The following is a 15,974-nucleotide window of genomic DNA, read 5'->3' on the forward strand; positions in this document are numbered from 1 at the left end:
GTGCATTGTTTTATTGCACAGTAATTTATATTTATAAGCTATAAAAAGAAATAACAACAAATAAAGTTATAACTTGCACTGGAGTGATTCTGAGAGTGGGCCCTGGGCCCTTAGCTTTCCCCTCCCCTGCTCTGCTTGCTGACCTCTGAAATGGCACCCCAACTTCACTCCTAGGCACTGAGGTCCCTTTGGTCCCCCAATAAAATATTTGAGCCCCCCCCCATGGGCATTGCCATTCAAATAGTGTTTGCGCACTGCATCATGTGATTGATTATGCAGGGTGGGGCTTATCTGCCCCCCCTATTTTATTCAAATAGGCACCCTTGACTCACATTAACTATAGGCTTTTACACAGAAATCGCTAACAAAAAAACTTAGCTTTAGGACAGTTTATTAATTTGAAATTCACCATTTTCAGATCATATATGGCATAACAGTGCTATCATCTGCAGGTTCCTTAAAGACATTAGATAGATATTACTTTTAAAAGTACATAACTGGAGTCGCTGCTTATTTGCTCAGATAAATAGCTATGAAGTTAAGATGCAAGCTGAGTAAGTTGATTAGATGAGCAATTACAGGACATGCTGTTGTTTAAAAGCACAGTTATTCTAGACTGCCTTTGCCAGTCCAACTCGGTTGTTCTCCCGGTCAAAAATACTGTAATATTCCCTGATGAACACATCTCCTAGGATCCAGAGGTCCCCAGCTGTGTTTTGGAAACCGCTAGTGCATTCTGCTTGCATCACCTAGAAGGGAAGAAAAGGACAGCCATCAGATAGGGGTTATTCTACATAAATACCCATCTAGGTAAAAAATGCTTAGGGTAACATTCCAACATTTAAAAAAGGAAGTTGCAGGATATTCTCTGAAAAAGTCTCAAAAGAAATGGAGAGAAATAACACAAATTCAACAACAAAAGAGACAATGGTGCACATTATGTATTCACTCTATCAATAAATAATTCAATATCCTAATCAGTTCAAATAAGCAAATTGTACAAGTATGGATAGTATTTAAAAGTTATAGGAAATCATGATTCTGACATTGCTTTTGTTCTGCTCTGTTGAAAACAATCATTGAATGGAAATGCAATCCTATCCTTGGAATTTGTATAGGGAAAAGGTCGTGCCAGTGTGGCGAATTTGCACTGCTGCATTGACATTAACCTTATTCCTGGTTGACATTACAACCACCACAGGGGGGGGGGCATTTGATAGGGAGAAGAGCTTAGTTGGATGACAACAGAATGTGACAATATGCCTGCAAAAGAAGTTGTCTAAAGGGGAAAAAATACTTCCATTGAAGTCATAGGAAGATAGGGAGCTGCCTTATACTGAGACAGACCATTGCTCCATCCAACTTATTATTGTTTACACTGGCTGGTAGCAATTCTTCAGGGTTTCGGAGATGCCACAAATGGAAGATGCCCCAAATTGAAACTGGGGCCTTTAGCATGCAATGTAGATGCTCCAGCCCTGAGCTACGGCCCTTCCCTGTGGAGTCAATGGAGGGCCCAAGAAAAATGCATTGATTCCTGCATTGCAGAGGGTTGGACTAGATGATCCAATTCTGTGATTCTTTGATTCTATTAAGTGCTACTTGCTTCCTCCCACCTGCCTCTGCCTACATCAAAGGATGGGATTCAAGCCAAGGCAAGTGACAATGACCTGGCACAGCACAATCATAGAATCAATCTGCCAGGCATTCTATATTGAAAACATATTGTATGCTAGGCTTCGTATGATGTTACGTTGCTGCTGTATCCAGGTTATTTTCTTTTTTTCCTTTCAGATGGAGTGGGGAAATTGTGGCCCTCAGGTGTTGTTAGACTCCCAACTCCCATCAACCCCAGACAGCATGACTAATGGTCCGCTATGATTGGAGCTGGGGTCATACCTCACTGGGAGGGCCACAGGTTCCCTATCAATGCTTTAGTGCAATGCTTTGCCTTCAAGCCTTTGGTGTGGAAATGGAGGAGCTATTACAGATGGAGCAGTCAGGGGCAGTGGGTGCAAAGGGGCCCCTTTTCTTGCATTGCATTTCCAAGGTTAAACTTGATGCATTGGGAAATAGGATAACGCGGGAAGTGAGATTTTGAAATTCTCTGGATTGTACAATATCTGATAAGAGGAAACAAAGGGAGAAAAACAGAGCATATTTCCACATTCAGCCATCTCTGCAACAGCAAAACAAATAACTTGTAGCATTTGAGCACTGTATTTATAGCTTGATCCCAGGAGGCTATTTTTTGGTGGAAGGTGTAATGTGAGTCCTCCTGGGAATGATCGGGCACCCAGGTCTTCCACCTTAGTGGGGCACCTTTCCCAGAATGGGAATCATCTGTGGTCAGAGATACAATATCAACAGTCATGAAACTATGTTGATGGAGAGTCTCTTCATCCTTGACAGGACAGAGTCATCTTCTGTACCTGGGTTGACCAGTTTTTTCGTGAGATACACAGCTATCAACCCAGCTCTTCTGATAGTGTCTGTATATCTGATAATATTTCTTCCCAAAGATTTCTTTCCTTTTTCTGGTTTGCAGCCCATTTGTTCATAAAGATTTTGCCCTGCTGATAAACCCCCAAACCCTTTTGAACTTGCACTCCTGATGAGTAAATACAATTCCCTGATTCAGTAAATACAAATCTGTTTTGTACCTGATTAGTATAGGCTGAAGGGGTGAGAGGATACTGGATTCCGTTGATTACAAAAACAACATTAGGCATATTGGGGAGGTTACCGCAGTTGATTTTATACTGAAAAAGATAAGCAGGAGTGTTGAGTTATTCTGAAGGAAATGAACATGCAAACCTCAGGTTTGCTCAAGAAATGCAGTGGTTCCCCCCACCCACAAAGTCTGCCTCAGGAAACCACACCTTCCACTTTAAGTGAAATTCTGAAACTTCTGGACTTCACTCAGATAAGCATCTGGTATAACCCACAGGCCTGAGCGGAACATTGTGACATAAAAGCAAAGCAACTCACTGAAGACTACAAGTGAATCAACCTAAAACTTCTCATCTAATCTTCATACATAACAACCATGTGCCCCAACCAATTCAGATAATACAGCACTGCATTTTAAACTCTGGTCTGAGTCTAGATTCTTCATTCGGAAGGTGGAGCTATTTGCATGCTGAAGTAATGAATGCCTATGTATGCTCTGTGCTGAAGAACACTGTTTGAGGGAAAGAACCCCTTTTCACAATTATCAGTCAGGATATTTTGAAGAGAGACAATAGTACAAATTAATGACAGTAAGGTCTCTCTCTCTCTCTCTCTCTCTCTCTCTCTCTCTCTCTCTCTGCGGGCAGTGTGGTCAGATCCAGAACTGGACAGGACTCTTGCACCTTTCATAGTTGTGTAAAAGAGCAAATGTCTTAGCCTGTCTTGCAAGCTTACACCTACTGAAAATCCCTCTTCTGTACAACTATAAAAGGTGCAAGAGCCCTGTCCAATTCTGCATCTGGTCCCCTTACATAAATTGCAAATCCTTCTCAGAACACACAACAGTCCAATAAACTCATGGGACATTCTCAGGTTACCCTTGTCATATGATAAAGGCAAGGTCACATGTGAAATTCCAGTCAGATAGAAGATTTCACAGATCATCCTCTCATTACATCAGGATCTAACAACAGAGGGCAATTTACAAGCCTTTCCGAATGAATGCCATCACTTCAGCTATCTTTGTGAATTCAGTATTAGGTCCACTGGAGCTGTTTCTTTCCCTGGATGTCACCCAGGCTCAGCCAAACCTCAGCTTGTTTCCTTTTCCTACCATTGCCATTGTCTCTTCCTTCTGCATTCCTTATACATGCTCACAAGGGATGCTACCACTCCAGTCTTACACACCGTATTTCCTTATGCTTGTGCACATTTGTGTGCTTCTGCAGTATCATGAAGAAACATGAAGCATGGGACTGAGATGCCAGCAGCTGTAGTCCAGGAGGAAACCGGGATCAAGTCTAATCTTAACCATTTTACGTTGCGCATATCTGAAACCCGAACTCTGGCTAAGGATTTGAGTACTGAGTGTGGATGCTAGGGTGCTTTTGAGTCTTTTTCAGCCACAAAGTGAAGAGAATTGGTGTGAGAGAGTAAATCTTACCTCGCCATACTGTGCTGCGGTAGCTCCAATGGCATTTTGGATTTTGCTAATTTCATATGCCGGACCAGCCAAGAGGGACGTCCCCGTGTCAACAATTGCTTGACAGCCACCACTGCAGGCAATTGTCTGACCATTCACTTGAATGCTGAGAAATTGGAAATCATTAGATTTAGACATGGAACATACAAAACTGCTATATACCGACCATTAGTCCATCTCACTAAGTAAACTCCAAGCTGACTACCAGGGGCTCATCAGTGCTTCAGATAAGTCTTCCTCCTAGCCCTACTTGAAGTGACTGAGCCTGTAACCTTCTGCATGCAAAATGAAAATGGTCTGCCATTGAGCAAAGGACCTTCCCCCAAACATGAACTTAAAACAACATGGATAGCGGGATGTCATAACTGCCTTAAGGTAGCTCTCCATTCTCATTAAGGAAACGTTCTCTCCTGTGTTAGCCAGTATTACATCATTGGAAATTGTAGAAGGCAATAAGACCACAGGCACTATAGCTTGCAAACTGTTCTGGGCAGGGACCTGTCCTCTTACACTCTGTAAAAGTGCTATTAATGAGGATTCTATATAACTAGATAATGATAATAACTAATCAGTTCGACCTAACTGCCAGCTAGCAAATACAAAGTAAACTGAACGTTAGTATTCTCATTCATTGTCCTCTATCTCTTCCTTTCTTTTTGTATTTAATCTTTTTTTTTTTTATAAAATTTTTATTAGTTTTACAAAAGTTTTTATAACAAACAAACATAAAAGAAAAACAGACAAACAAAGAAATATAATTTCAAAATATCCTTTCATAAACTTCTTTCCTCGGACTTCCCCATACCTCCCCTTTCTGCATCCTCATGTCCAAATTTTATAGCAACTTATAAATGTTTTTTCCCATCCTAGTTCCTCATAGTCCTTTCTTGATCTATTCTTATATTACTGCAACCCTTTCTTTCTGTAAAATCTCGACAATCTAAACTTCATCAAGTTTATAATAGTTCTTAAGATAAATCTTAAATTTCTTCCAGTCTTCTTCCGCAGCCTCCTTTCCCTGGTCACGAATTCTGCTCGTCATTTCCGCCAATGTCATATAGTCAATCACTTTCATCTGCCATTCCTCCAAGGTGGGTAAATCTTGTGTCTTCCAATACTTTGCGATCAGTATTCTTGCTGCTGTTGTTGCATACATGAAAAAAGTTCTATCCTTTTTTGGCACCGATTGGCCGACAATGCCCAAGAGAAAGGCCTCTGGTTTCTTAAGGAAGGTATATTTGAATACCTTTTTCATTTCATTATATATCATCTCCCAGAAAGCCTTAATCTTCGGGCATGTCCACCAAAGATGATAAAAAGTACCTTCAGTTTCCTTACATTTCCAACATTTGTTATCAGGCAAATGGTAAATTTTTGCTAGCTTAACTGGGGTCATGTACCACCTATAGACCATTTTCATCACATTTTCCTTTAAGGCACTACATGCCGTAAATTTAATACCAGTGTTCCACAACCTTTCCCAGTCAGCAGACATAATATTATGACCAATGTCCTGTGCCCACTTAATCATAGCTGATTTAACTGTTTCATCTTGTGTATTCCATTTCAACAGCAAGTTATACATTCTTGACAAATTCTTAGTATTGGGTTCTAACAATTCTGTCTCAAGTTTTGATTTTTCCACCTGGAAGCCAATTTTCCTGTCTTGTTTGAAAACCTCCATTATTTGATAATAGTGGAGCCAATCTTGTACTTTGGGTTTTAGTTTTTCATGGCTCTTTAATTTCAGTTTCTCTCCATCCTGTTCTAAGATCTCACAATACTTTGGCCATCCGACCTCCATATTAACTTTCTTGTGGGCCTTAGCCTCTAAGGGTGACAACCATCTAGGGGTTTTGTTTTCCAACAGATCTTTATATCTCATCCAAACATTAAACAATGCTTTCCTTACAATATGATTTTTAAAGGCACTATGCACTTTGATTTTGTCATACCATAGATATGCATGCCAGCCAAATGCATTATTGAAACCTTCTAAGTCCAAGATATCTGTATTCTCGAGGAGCATCCACTCTTTCAGCCAGCAGAATGCTGCTGCTTCATAATACAATTTTAAGTCCGGCAGGGCAAATCCCCCTCTTTCTTTTGCATCTGTTAATATTTTATATTTTATTCTGGGCTTTTTGCCCTGCCAGACAAATTTCGCAATGTCTTTCTGCCACCTCTTGAAACAGTCCATCTTGTCAATAATCTGCAAAGTTTGAAATAAAAATAACATTCTAGGCAATACATTCATCTTAATCACTGCAATTCGGCCTAACATTGACAATCTCAAATTTGACCATATTTCTAGATCTTTTTTAATTTCTGACCAACATTTTTCATAATTGTCCTTATACAAATTCAAGTTTTTAGATGTTAAATTAACCCCTAGGTATTTCACCTTCTTAACCACCGTCAGACCTGTCTCTTCTTGAAACTTATTCTTTTCCATATCTGTTAGGTTTTTCCCTAAGACTTTAGTTTTTTGTTTATTCAATTTAAATCCAGCTACCTGTCCAAATTGTTGGATTATTTCCAACACTCTTTTTGTACTAGTGTTTGGCTCCTGCAAGGTCAATACAAGGTCATCTGCGAATGCTCTTAACTTATAGTGTTTGGTTCCGACCATTACACCTTTAACTTGCTGGTCATCTCTAATCATGTTCAGCAACACCTCCAGGACCGAAATAAAAAGCAATGGGGAAATTGGGCACCCCTGTCGTGTTCCTTTTTCTATCTTAAGTTCCTCAGTTATTACATTGTTTACAATCAGCTTAGCTTTTTGTTCGGAATATATTGCACCCATACCATTCTCAAATCCTTGTCCTACCCCCATCCCATGAAGATTCTTTTTCATAAAACTCCACGAAATATTGTCAAAGGCTTTCTCCGCATCCACAAATATCAAAACTGCTTTAGTATTTATGTTCACCTCTAACTTTTCCAAAATATCTATTATGTTCCCAACATTGTCTGAGAGGTGTCTTTTTGGGAGAAAGCCTGCTTGGTCTCTGTGAATCTTCTCCATCAATACTCTTTTAAATCTTTTTGCTAAAATGTCTGCAAAAATTTTGTAATCCACATTCAATAACGAAATTGGGCGGTAGTTCTTCAGTTGAGTCTTTTCAGTCTCTGTCTTTGGTATGAGTGAGATATATGCTTCTTTCCACGATTCGGGTGCCTTTTTTCCCTCTAAGATCTCGTTACACACCTCCTTTAACGGTTGTATCAACCATTCCTTTAAAGATTTGTAATATCTGGAAGTCAGTCCGTCTGGCCCTGGAGATTTGCCCAATTGCATGTCCTGAATGGCACCCTCTATCTCTTGTTCTGTTATTCTCTGGTTTAGATCCACCTTGCTATGATGAGAGATTTTTTGTAGTCCATATTTATTAAGGAATTTATCTATGTCCTCTTCATTTTGTAATCCTTGGGAATAGAGTTTTTTAAAATAACTCACAAAACAATTTCTTATCTCGTTGGGTTTAGATATATTTTTTCCATCCACTTCTAGGCTTGTGACTGTATTTAATTTCTGTCTTTTCTTAAGTTGCCATGCCAGAAGTTTACCACATTTGTCTGCCGACTCGAATGTCTTTTGCTTCATTTGCTTTATTTTCCATTCTATCTCTTGGTTCATCAATTCCATATATTGCGTTTGATACAACTTAATCTCTCTCAAAATCTCCTGGGACTTTGGTTTTGATCTTAATTTTTTCTCTCCTTCTTTTATCTTTTCCAGAATTTTTTCCTTTTTCTCAATCTGTTTTCTCTTCTTTATTGAATTTTGTTGAATCAAAAATCCTCGCATCACAGCTTTACTTGCGTCCCAGATCACTCTTTTTTCCACCTCGCCCTTTAGATTAATTTCAAAATAGTCCTTTAGAGTTTTTTGGGCCTTCATGTGGATCTCTCTATCACGAAACAGGGTGTCATTCATTCTCCATCTAAACTGACCAGTTGTTGTAAATTTCATTTCCATCTTCACGGCGTTATGGTCGGAACAGGTTTTTGGGCAGATTTCTACCTTCTTAATCTTCGGAGCCATTCCACTAGTAACCCATATTTGGTCGATTCTGGTCCAGGTCATCTTTGCATGGGAGAAAAAGGTTCCCTCTCTTTCAAGAGGGTTCCTTGTTCTCCAAATGTCTATTAAGTCCATATTTTCAGTCATTTCGAAAAAAGTCTTGGGGAGTCTCCCTTCTTTAGTGAGTGTCAGTCTTTGTGTCTTGTCCATGTTTGTAGAAACTACACCATTCATATCTCCCATGATTATCATATTGTATTCCAAATAATCCGTCAAAGTTTCATGAAGTTTTTTGAAGAATTCTGCTTTACCTTCATTTGGTGCATAGATCCCAATTATCAAAAATTTTTCTCCTTGTACCTGGATCTCCACCGCCAAATATCTTCCTTGTTCATCTTTGAACATCATTTTTGGGGCCCACTTCTCTTTTACATAAATCACAACTCCTCTTTTTTCACTTTGTCCGACGAAATAAATTCTTGTCCCAATTTTTTATTCATAAGCAGTCTCCTATGTGCTCTGGTTATATGGGTTTCCTGTAAACAAATCAAGTCCAGTTGTTCTCTATACAAAATATGGAATACTTGTCGTCTCTTCAAAGGACTGTTCATCCCATTACAATTCCAGCTAAGGAATTGCAGGGCCATCTTGTTATTTTTCTGGTATTCCTCCAACAGCTCCCAGTTGTTGTTCCTCCTCTGTTGGTGGTGGAAGGTTCTGTCCAAACGAAAGGTTCAGGATGTCTATTACACTCTTTTGCTCAGCAATTGGGTCTACAGTTCCTTTCTGTAGATCTTCTTGATTTCTTTGCAGGAACCTGTCTTTATCCTGTATCGTCTTTATTTTCACCTTCTTCCCCCTATAGTCAAAAGACAGTCCCTGTGGAAATTCCCACCTGAAGAGAATGGTGTTCTTCTTCAACAAGTAAACCAAATCTTTATAAAAAGCTCTCAAGTCCAAAATATGTTTAGGAATGTCTTTGAAGATCTGTATCGGTGAGTTCCCAATTTGTAAGGCCTTTTCAAAGTGCAGTCTTAAAATTCTGTCTCTTTCCTCCTTCGATCTCAAGGTAATCAGACAGTCTCTCGGCGCCTTTCTGTTCTGTCTTCTGCCCAGTCTAAATGCTGTTGTAATTTTAAATTCGTCTTCCTCTAGATCTTCCCAGGAATCAGCAAACTCTTTCGTTAAAAAGTCCGTGAGATTGTCTCCTTCGTCCTCTGGAATTGATCGTAATTTCAAATTCCTTTCTTTTCTTTGTAGTTCCCACAATGCCAGAGTTGTGTCGTGATCATAGACCTTCCTGGCAATCGGTTCTAATTTTTCCTGGGTCTCTCCAGCAATAGTTCTGGCTTCCTCCGCAATTTGGCGTGTGGCAGAATTTTCTTGCGTAAGCCTGTTTATAGATTCTGTATTCAGGTCAAGTCTTGTTGTTAAGTCTGTCAATTTCTGTGAATTCTCTGTCAATTTCTTGGTATTTTCTGCCGTCTGCTTTGTTAGATTCTCCAAAGACTGGTTTATCTTAAGAAGGGCTTGCGACACTGCATCCATGGAGACTGCTGTACCTTTTTCTTGTCCTGTTGTCACTGTAGAGGTTATGCCTGAGATCGAGCCTCTTTTCTTGTGTTGCTGTAGCTGTTGTTGATATTGCCTTGTCTTGGCTCTCGTGCTTATCTCGTCTGCTGGGCCACTCATATCCCAAGGTCGTTTCCCACGAGAGCCTTCTCCTAAAGGAAAATTCCACTGTCCCAAAGCGTAGCAACTTTTAATTTACCCTCTAGAGGGAGCAAATCAAGATGTCCGCAAACAAAGGCAAAGAGTATTTAAAAAGCAGATTTATCGGGAGGCTTCTATATGTATATTGCAACACTTTCCCAATAGGTAGAGTCCCAGCCTTCCCTGATAAATTGTATCCACAGAGTCCCAAAACTTTGTAACCAATAAGCAATAAGACTTCCACTTTGTTACTTTCACAGGAATTTAAAGTCAGTTCAGTGCTCCTTTGTTTTAATAGCAGTTTGTGCCAGGTTGAAGGCTGCAGAGAGTTCCCTTTCCTTTAAATTAGGCATGCAGCTTTTAAAGTCACTTATTCCTCCCCTCTGCCCTGCAAGCTAGAGGGGATAGTCAAAGTCCAAATGTCGGATTCAAACAGTTAAAGAGGATTTCCCATACGGATGCAGCTCAGTAACTTTCATTGCTTTAATTGTCATGCAGTCGGGGGAAGGCAGACTTCCTTAATTTTTGCCTTTCCCGTTTTCAGCCTAATTTCAGGTAGTTTTGACACGAATAAAGGTTCAGTCTTACTCACGGGTCTTTTTCATCCAAATTATTCAGGAAGGGAATCGGCGCTCTCCACTAATGGCGATGCGGCTTCACCCTGCGGGCTGGGTAGCGATTCTCAGCACCGCGCTCCCCGTTGTCGTTCCGGAGCCTTTAAAAAGGCTCTTTCTGCGGTAAAGGGGGGCGCTTCAGGTGCCCACCGAATCTCCTTGTTCACAGGCTCCGTTCCTGTGATTTTAGGGGTCCCCCGCTTGCCGTAGCGGGTCAGACCCGAACTCGCAGAGCCGTCCTCTCTCCGGAGCTCGGAGAGGGAGCAGCCATTAGCGCTGGCGCCGAACCGGAAGTCCTGTATTTAATCTTTTTAAATAGTTATAGTAGTAGTAGTAATAGCAGCAGCAGCAGCAATTTCTGCTTACCTGTCCACTGCAATCTGCCAATAACCTTGCTTAGTGACAGGAATCCAGTTAATAGGACCAGTAAAGTAAGAGTGATCAACTCCGCCAAAAATGACCATGCTCCCACTTGATTTTCTGAAACAAAAATATATGGTGTGCTGTTGGCAATCCATTCATTCAGAATAAGATAAACTACACATTTAAAATGTGAATGTCACTTACTTCTGTACCTCTGTCCCAATTCCCATTGAGAGAGAGAGAGAGAGAGTGAGTAGGAAGGTGTATAATATATCACAGTGAATAAGTATCTATTGGTGGTTAGCAAATTTCGAAAGGCAAATTCTGTTAATACATTTCTCCAGTCTTGTCAAGTACATCATAATATTGGCAACTCTGGTCTGTATATCACAAACTGATTTCCCCCTTCATAATCTCATAATGTCTTTCAGTTTCCTCCTCCTTAGTGTCAGTGTTACCCTTGTAGTTCTCAGCCAGAAAGAGGACAAGAACTAGAATTATCACCACCTGGAAGATTGCAGTCTTCCTTTCACAAGACTTCAGTCCTGTGCACACTAACTCATGAGTATCACTGTCTTCTAAGCTGACATATATAGATCTGGGCTGCATATTATACACATGGTGAGGGGGAAAGATTGACACTTTTTGTTGACTCCTCTACCTCAGAAATAGGTGAAATTATCTTTGCAATAATGCCCTCCAGTTATTCTGGATGGGGTAAGTTTGTGATTTGGAGCAAAGACTCCATAAGTGTTTTTATAGGGATATCAAGCTGGTTCAATAAAAGGGATATTAACTCTACTGATGAGATAGTAATTAATTAATTAATTAATTAATTAATTATATATTCTACAATTTCACAAATTATAGAATAGTAAAAAAATTAGAAGCAGAAGTCTTGGCCTCTTCTCTCCCTGCTTAACTCTGTCTACCTCCCTCTCTTCCACATTAACACTTAGCTTCCCTGAGCTTGGCCCCTCTCTTCATAGCAAAACCCTGCTCTCAAGGCACAACAAGCAAGAGGGTGCAGTTATGTCCTAGAAAACTGGATGGACGTTTCCTTCTTCATCAAGTAGCATTGACAACAATAGATCATTCACCTCTGGAGGGGCCCGGTGCCCTGGCCAGTTGAGGGGGGCTTCCAGCCCCCTCTGCCAATCATTTTCTGGGGTCCCTGTCTTATACCAATGCAAGTACAGCACAGTGGCAGCCATCTTACTTAGAGTACAGGATTGGCCAGCCTGATTTACAACACAACAGCCAGAGCAATAGCCAAAAGACAAGCTGTGTCAGATCAGGCACATGATTCCTCCCAGCTATACAAAACAAATAATATTACCAAGAGATAAAAACACTATTTACCGGCTGAGATAAACAGAAAACAGGTTTTGCTGAACTAAGCCTTGTTCCACCATGTTATCAAAGACCGGAGTCGCACTATCAACAGCAATGTTTGGGTAGCCTAAGCCCAGGATCCCATCAAACTGAGAATAGACAAATATGATGCCTGGCTCACTGCTGCTCAAGCCAAATGGCTGATCTGAAACGGCAAGACCGGACACCTAGGAGAGAAACAGAGTAGACCTTTACTTTCATGTCAAGCTGTGATCTGCAGAGCAGGTTTTTACTACTGATGTATTAAGGCTTCAGTTCTATGCAAGCGAACTAAACCCGGTAGGGTTTATTTCTCTTTTTCTTTTAACTATAGAACAAGATTAATCTGTAAAAAGGTGCAGAGCAAGTAGTGGCTCTTTTAAACTTGCTTTTTTCTTGAAGATGAAACTTCTTTATATGACCAACTGTGTCTTGACATTTTGTACATGAATCAATAAAACGTCTCCTATGTACCCCTCATACAGTGATCATCTGGGAGGCTTCCCTTTTGTCAGAGAATTTCCACAGGGCATGTGTCTTATATTCGTTCATCAATGTTTGCTTCTGTTTAACAGGCTTGCACCCTCTTTTTCAATCTGTTAATTCAGAAGGAAGTCCCATCTATTTCACAGAAATTTACTTTAGGATCCTATGACTTAAGGACTCCAGCTTTAATATTGCACGGCTCTGATTCTCTAAATGGCCATTAAAAATATACACTATTTGGATAATTTGGATAGTTTGTTCTGAATTACTTGATGTGCATCCATCTACACATCTTTAAAGGAAAGACTGCTTTCCAGTTCCAGGATTCAAGGAGACTGAATTGCACTGGTTCTAGAGATGCCTATAACATTGTCTTCGCAGTTTGTACTGTACTCATGTAATGCAACTGAACTGAGTTGAATTACCTTCACTGTATCATATCCCAAGTACCCTTGCATGCTTCCTGTCCCATACTGAATGGATATGGTCTGTCGAGTGCTTTGAAAAGTAGAAGACTGAGATGGGTTAAACCTCTGGTGCTTTTCTAAAAAGAAAAAGAAAACAGTGTTTAACTAATGTAAAAATGGCTTTTAATTATAGATATAAGACTACAGTATAAATTTGGTTGCTTAAAGAAAACTATTGGAACAATGTAAAGTGTAGGGCATTTGGAAAATATCTAGCAGAAAAACTCATATATTCAAAAAAGCATATTCTTTTTAGCATTTTCATTTTTGTACACATTACTAAAAATAATAGTGGACAAAAAAATGGGAATTAAATTTTGCAAAACCAAATCCACATGATTTGGAGTAAAGTTTTACACAATTTTACTCAGAAGCATGCCCCATAATTGAATCTGAAGGAGCTTACTCCCAGGTAAGTGGGTATAGGATTACAATCCCACCTTCAATTCTACACATATTTATTTAGAAGTTGGCCTCACTGAGTTCAATCAACCCTACTCATAGATAAATAGAATTATGACCTGAGTGAAATAATGAATCCATTCCTTTACACAACTTCATAGGCCCTCCCAGGTCATTTTTAATATCAGAGTGACATGCTTGAAGACTTTTTTATAGTCAGTTACTTACGGCATGCTGGACTACTGCAATAGACAGAGGGTACCCAGAGATTGGATGATCCAGTGTCAAACACAACAGTGAACTTCTGTGGTGGGGTTCCAATGTAGATTGTTCCATAGTATTCAGTCTGTTAATTCATAAAACAAACACAATTTGCAAAACTTTCCTTCTTTTTAGGCTTTTGAACATTTTACTTCCTCTCAGATATGCAAGGTAATCACTATAAATCTGTGCTAAGTACATGCAACATACCGTGGTACCTCGGGTTACGAACGTAATTCATTCCAGAGGTCCATTTTTAACCCGAAACCGTTCTTAACCTGAGGTGCGCTTTCGCTAATGGGGCCTCCCGCTGCTGTCGTGCCACCGACACTCAATTTCTGTTCTCATCCTGGGGCAAAGTTCACAACTCGAGGTACTACTTCCGGATTTGCGGAGTTTGTAACCTGAAGTGTTTATAACCCAAAGTGTTTGTAACCCAAAGCGTTTGTATGTAACCTGAGGTACCACGGTATTATGTTGATTACCTCTGGGTGTCAGGAGAAATATGAAGAAGTATCTCCACTGAGCATCATGAAAACTTTTGGGAAATGTTGTTCAGCACCACAGCAAATTGATAAGAGCAAAGCATCAACTCACATCCAAGGAGTTCAGAAGTGGTTCTTCAGCCACCAGGGCAGCCTTAGAAAAAGCTGAGTTGTATTTTGTACCAATGTCATAACGGTGTTTCTGAAGAAGATTTTCCAGCAGATTTTTCTTCTTGAGAGTGTCTCTTACTTTTGTCCCTCTCTGCAAGGGAATCCTGGAACATAAGAAACAAAATACTAGGTTTGGATTTTCTGTCTCCCTAAAATTTGCTTATTTTGCAACCTGTCTTTCCACTCCATAACTCCAAACATAATAATAGGTTTAATATTACCACCTCATCTAAACTCTCTTTACTACTAGATCTAAGCTACTCAAAAAAAGGGGGGAGCACTTAGGAAATTGAACTGAAAGTTCGCACCCACTCAATGCAATAAAAGTCTTTTTTTAGCATCAAGAAATAGTACTATAGCCTATAATCTTGCACACATTCATTCATGCATCTTTTCCATAGAATGGGAGGGATTTGAACAGCTTTTATGCAGGGGAAAGAAGCCTGTGGATCTCCAGAGGTTGTTGAGCTCCATGTCCCATCAGCCCCAACCAACAAGGCAAATAGTTAGGGACGGTGGGGGTTCAAGTTCAGCAACATATGGAGTGTTAGGATCCTAGTCCCTGCTGTAATGCATGACAGGGATATTAATCTGCTTCAGACAGTGGGGATTTCCAGGCGTTGTTGAGCTCCATGTCCCATCAGCCCCAACCAGCAAGGCAAATAGGGATGGTGGGGGTTCAAGTTCAGCAGCATATGGAGTGCTAGGATCCCAGCTCCTGCTGTGATACAAGACAAGGATGTTAATCTGCTTCATCTCTCAATTACTTTAAGGAAGATAGCTGAAAGAAAAACAACTGTAGGTGTGTAGGGTGTTTAATATTTGACTGACATAAAATGAATTCTTTGCAGCCCATTTTTTAAGACTCCTTTTGTTTCAGTTAGTGTCAGCAGCACTTTAAAGTGTGCTATTGGGCCCTCAATTGCTGATTACAAAGAACAGTTTGACAATTCCACTTTCTCTTGTCACTTCGGACATGCTGTGGTGAGCTTCAGGTGCTGAGCATCATCCTGTTACTGCGCTACTGAGGGCAAGGGATAAAAAAGCACACACACAAATGCCCCAAAATATTGTTCCATCTCAAATTAGAAATTAGCCATGCTTTCTTCAGTGAGTCTATGTGCTTCTACCCTTGTAACTGCAGCCAGAGGACCATTTTACATTTATTAATCTCCTCTCAGTTGTGTGTATGTGTTTATATATGTGTCTATATCTGAAAAATTCTATAAGATTTGAAGTTATAATTCACACTCCCTTTCCTCTTCATTAGTTAATCAGAAAGTATAGCTGTCAGAAGAGTAAATATCAACAACAAAACGATAACTTACTTAACGAGACATTCGGCGAGAGCAACAATGGTGAAGAGAACTGCAAGGTACTTCATCCTGCTTGTCCAGTGGGTCTGCTCTAGTTTTTCTGGTGCTTGTTGTGGGAAACTCTGTTATTTTATAG

At 40.1% G+C, this 15,974-nt stretch overlaps 1 protein-coding gene across 1 annotated transcript; it reads right to left on the bottom strand.

Moving 5' to 3' along the window:
- Positions 1–374: 374 nt before the first annotated feature.
- LOC309535392 (embryonic pepsinogen-like) lies at positions 375–15,974 on the bottom strand. The gene is made up of 9 exons (XM_082228431.1): positions 15,851–15,974; positions 14,464–14,626; positions 13,834–13,951; positions 13,162–13,280; positions 12,239–12,438; positions 10,880–10,993; positions 4,118–4,262; positions 2,664–2,762; positions 375–749 (listed from the first exon to the last, which is right to left on the bottom strand). The coding sequence occupies exons 1-9, from the start codon at positions 15,904–15,906 to the stop codon at positions 612–614; spliced, it is 1,152 nt and encodes a 383-aa protein (XP_082084557.1). The 5' UTR covers positions 15,907–15,974; the 3' UTR covers positions 375–611.

The sequence above is a fragment of the Podarcis vaucheri genome (assembly GCF_965113315.1).
Source record: "Podarcis vaucheri genome assembly, chromosome: 6".
In the NCBI taxonomy this organism is placed as follows: Eukaryota; Metazoa; Chordata; class Lepidosauria; order Squamata; family Lacertidae; genus Podarcis; species Podarcis vaucheri.

Coding starts and splice junctions, on each gene's coding strand:
- LOC309535392 (XM_082228431.1), bottom strand. CDS start 15,906: ATGAAGTACCTTGCAGTTCTCTTCACCATTGTTGCTCTCGCCGAATGT. Junction 4,263..10,879: donor TGGCAGATTGCAGTGGACAG/GTAAGCAGAAAT, acceptor CCAATTTCTCAG/CATTCAAGTGAATGGTCAGA. Junction 750..2,663: donor CTTCAGCCTATACTAATCAG/GTACAAAACAGA, acceptor CTTCCCTTCTAG/GTGATGCAAGCAGAATGCAC.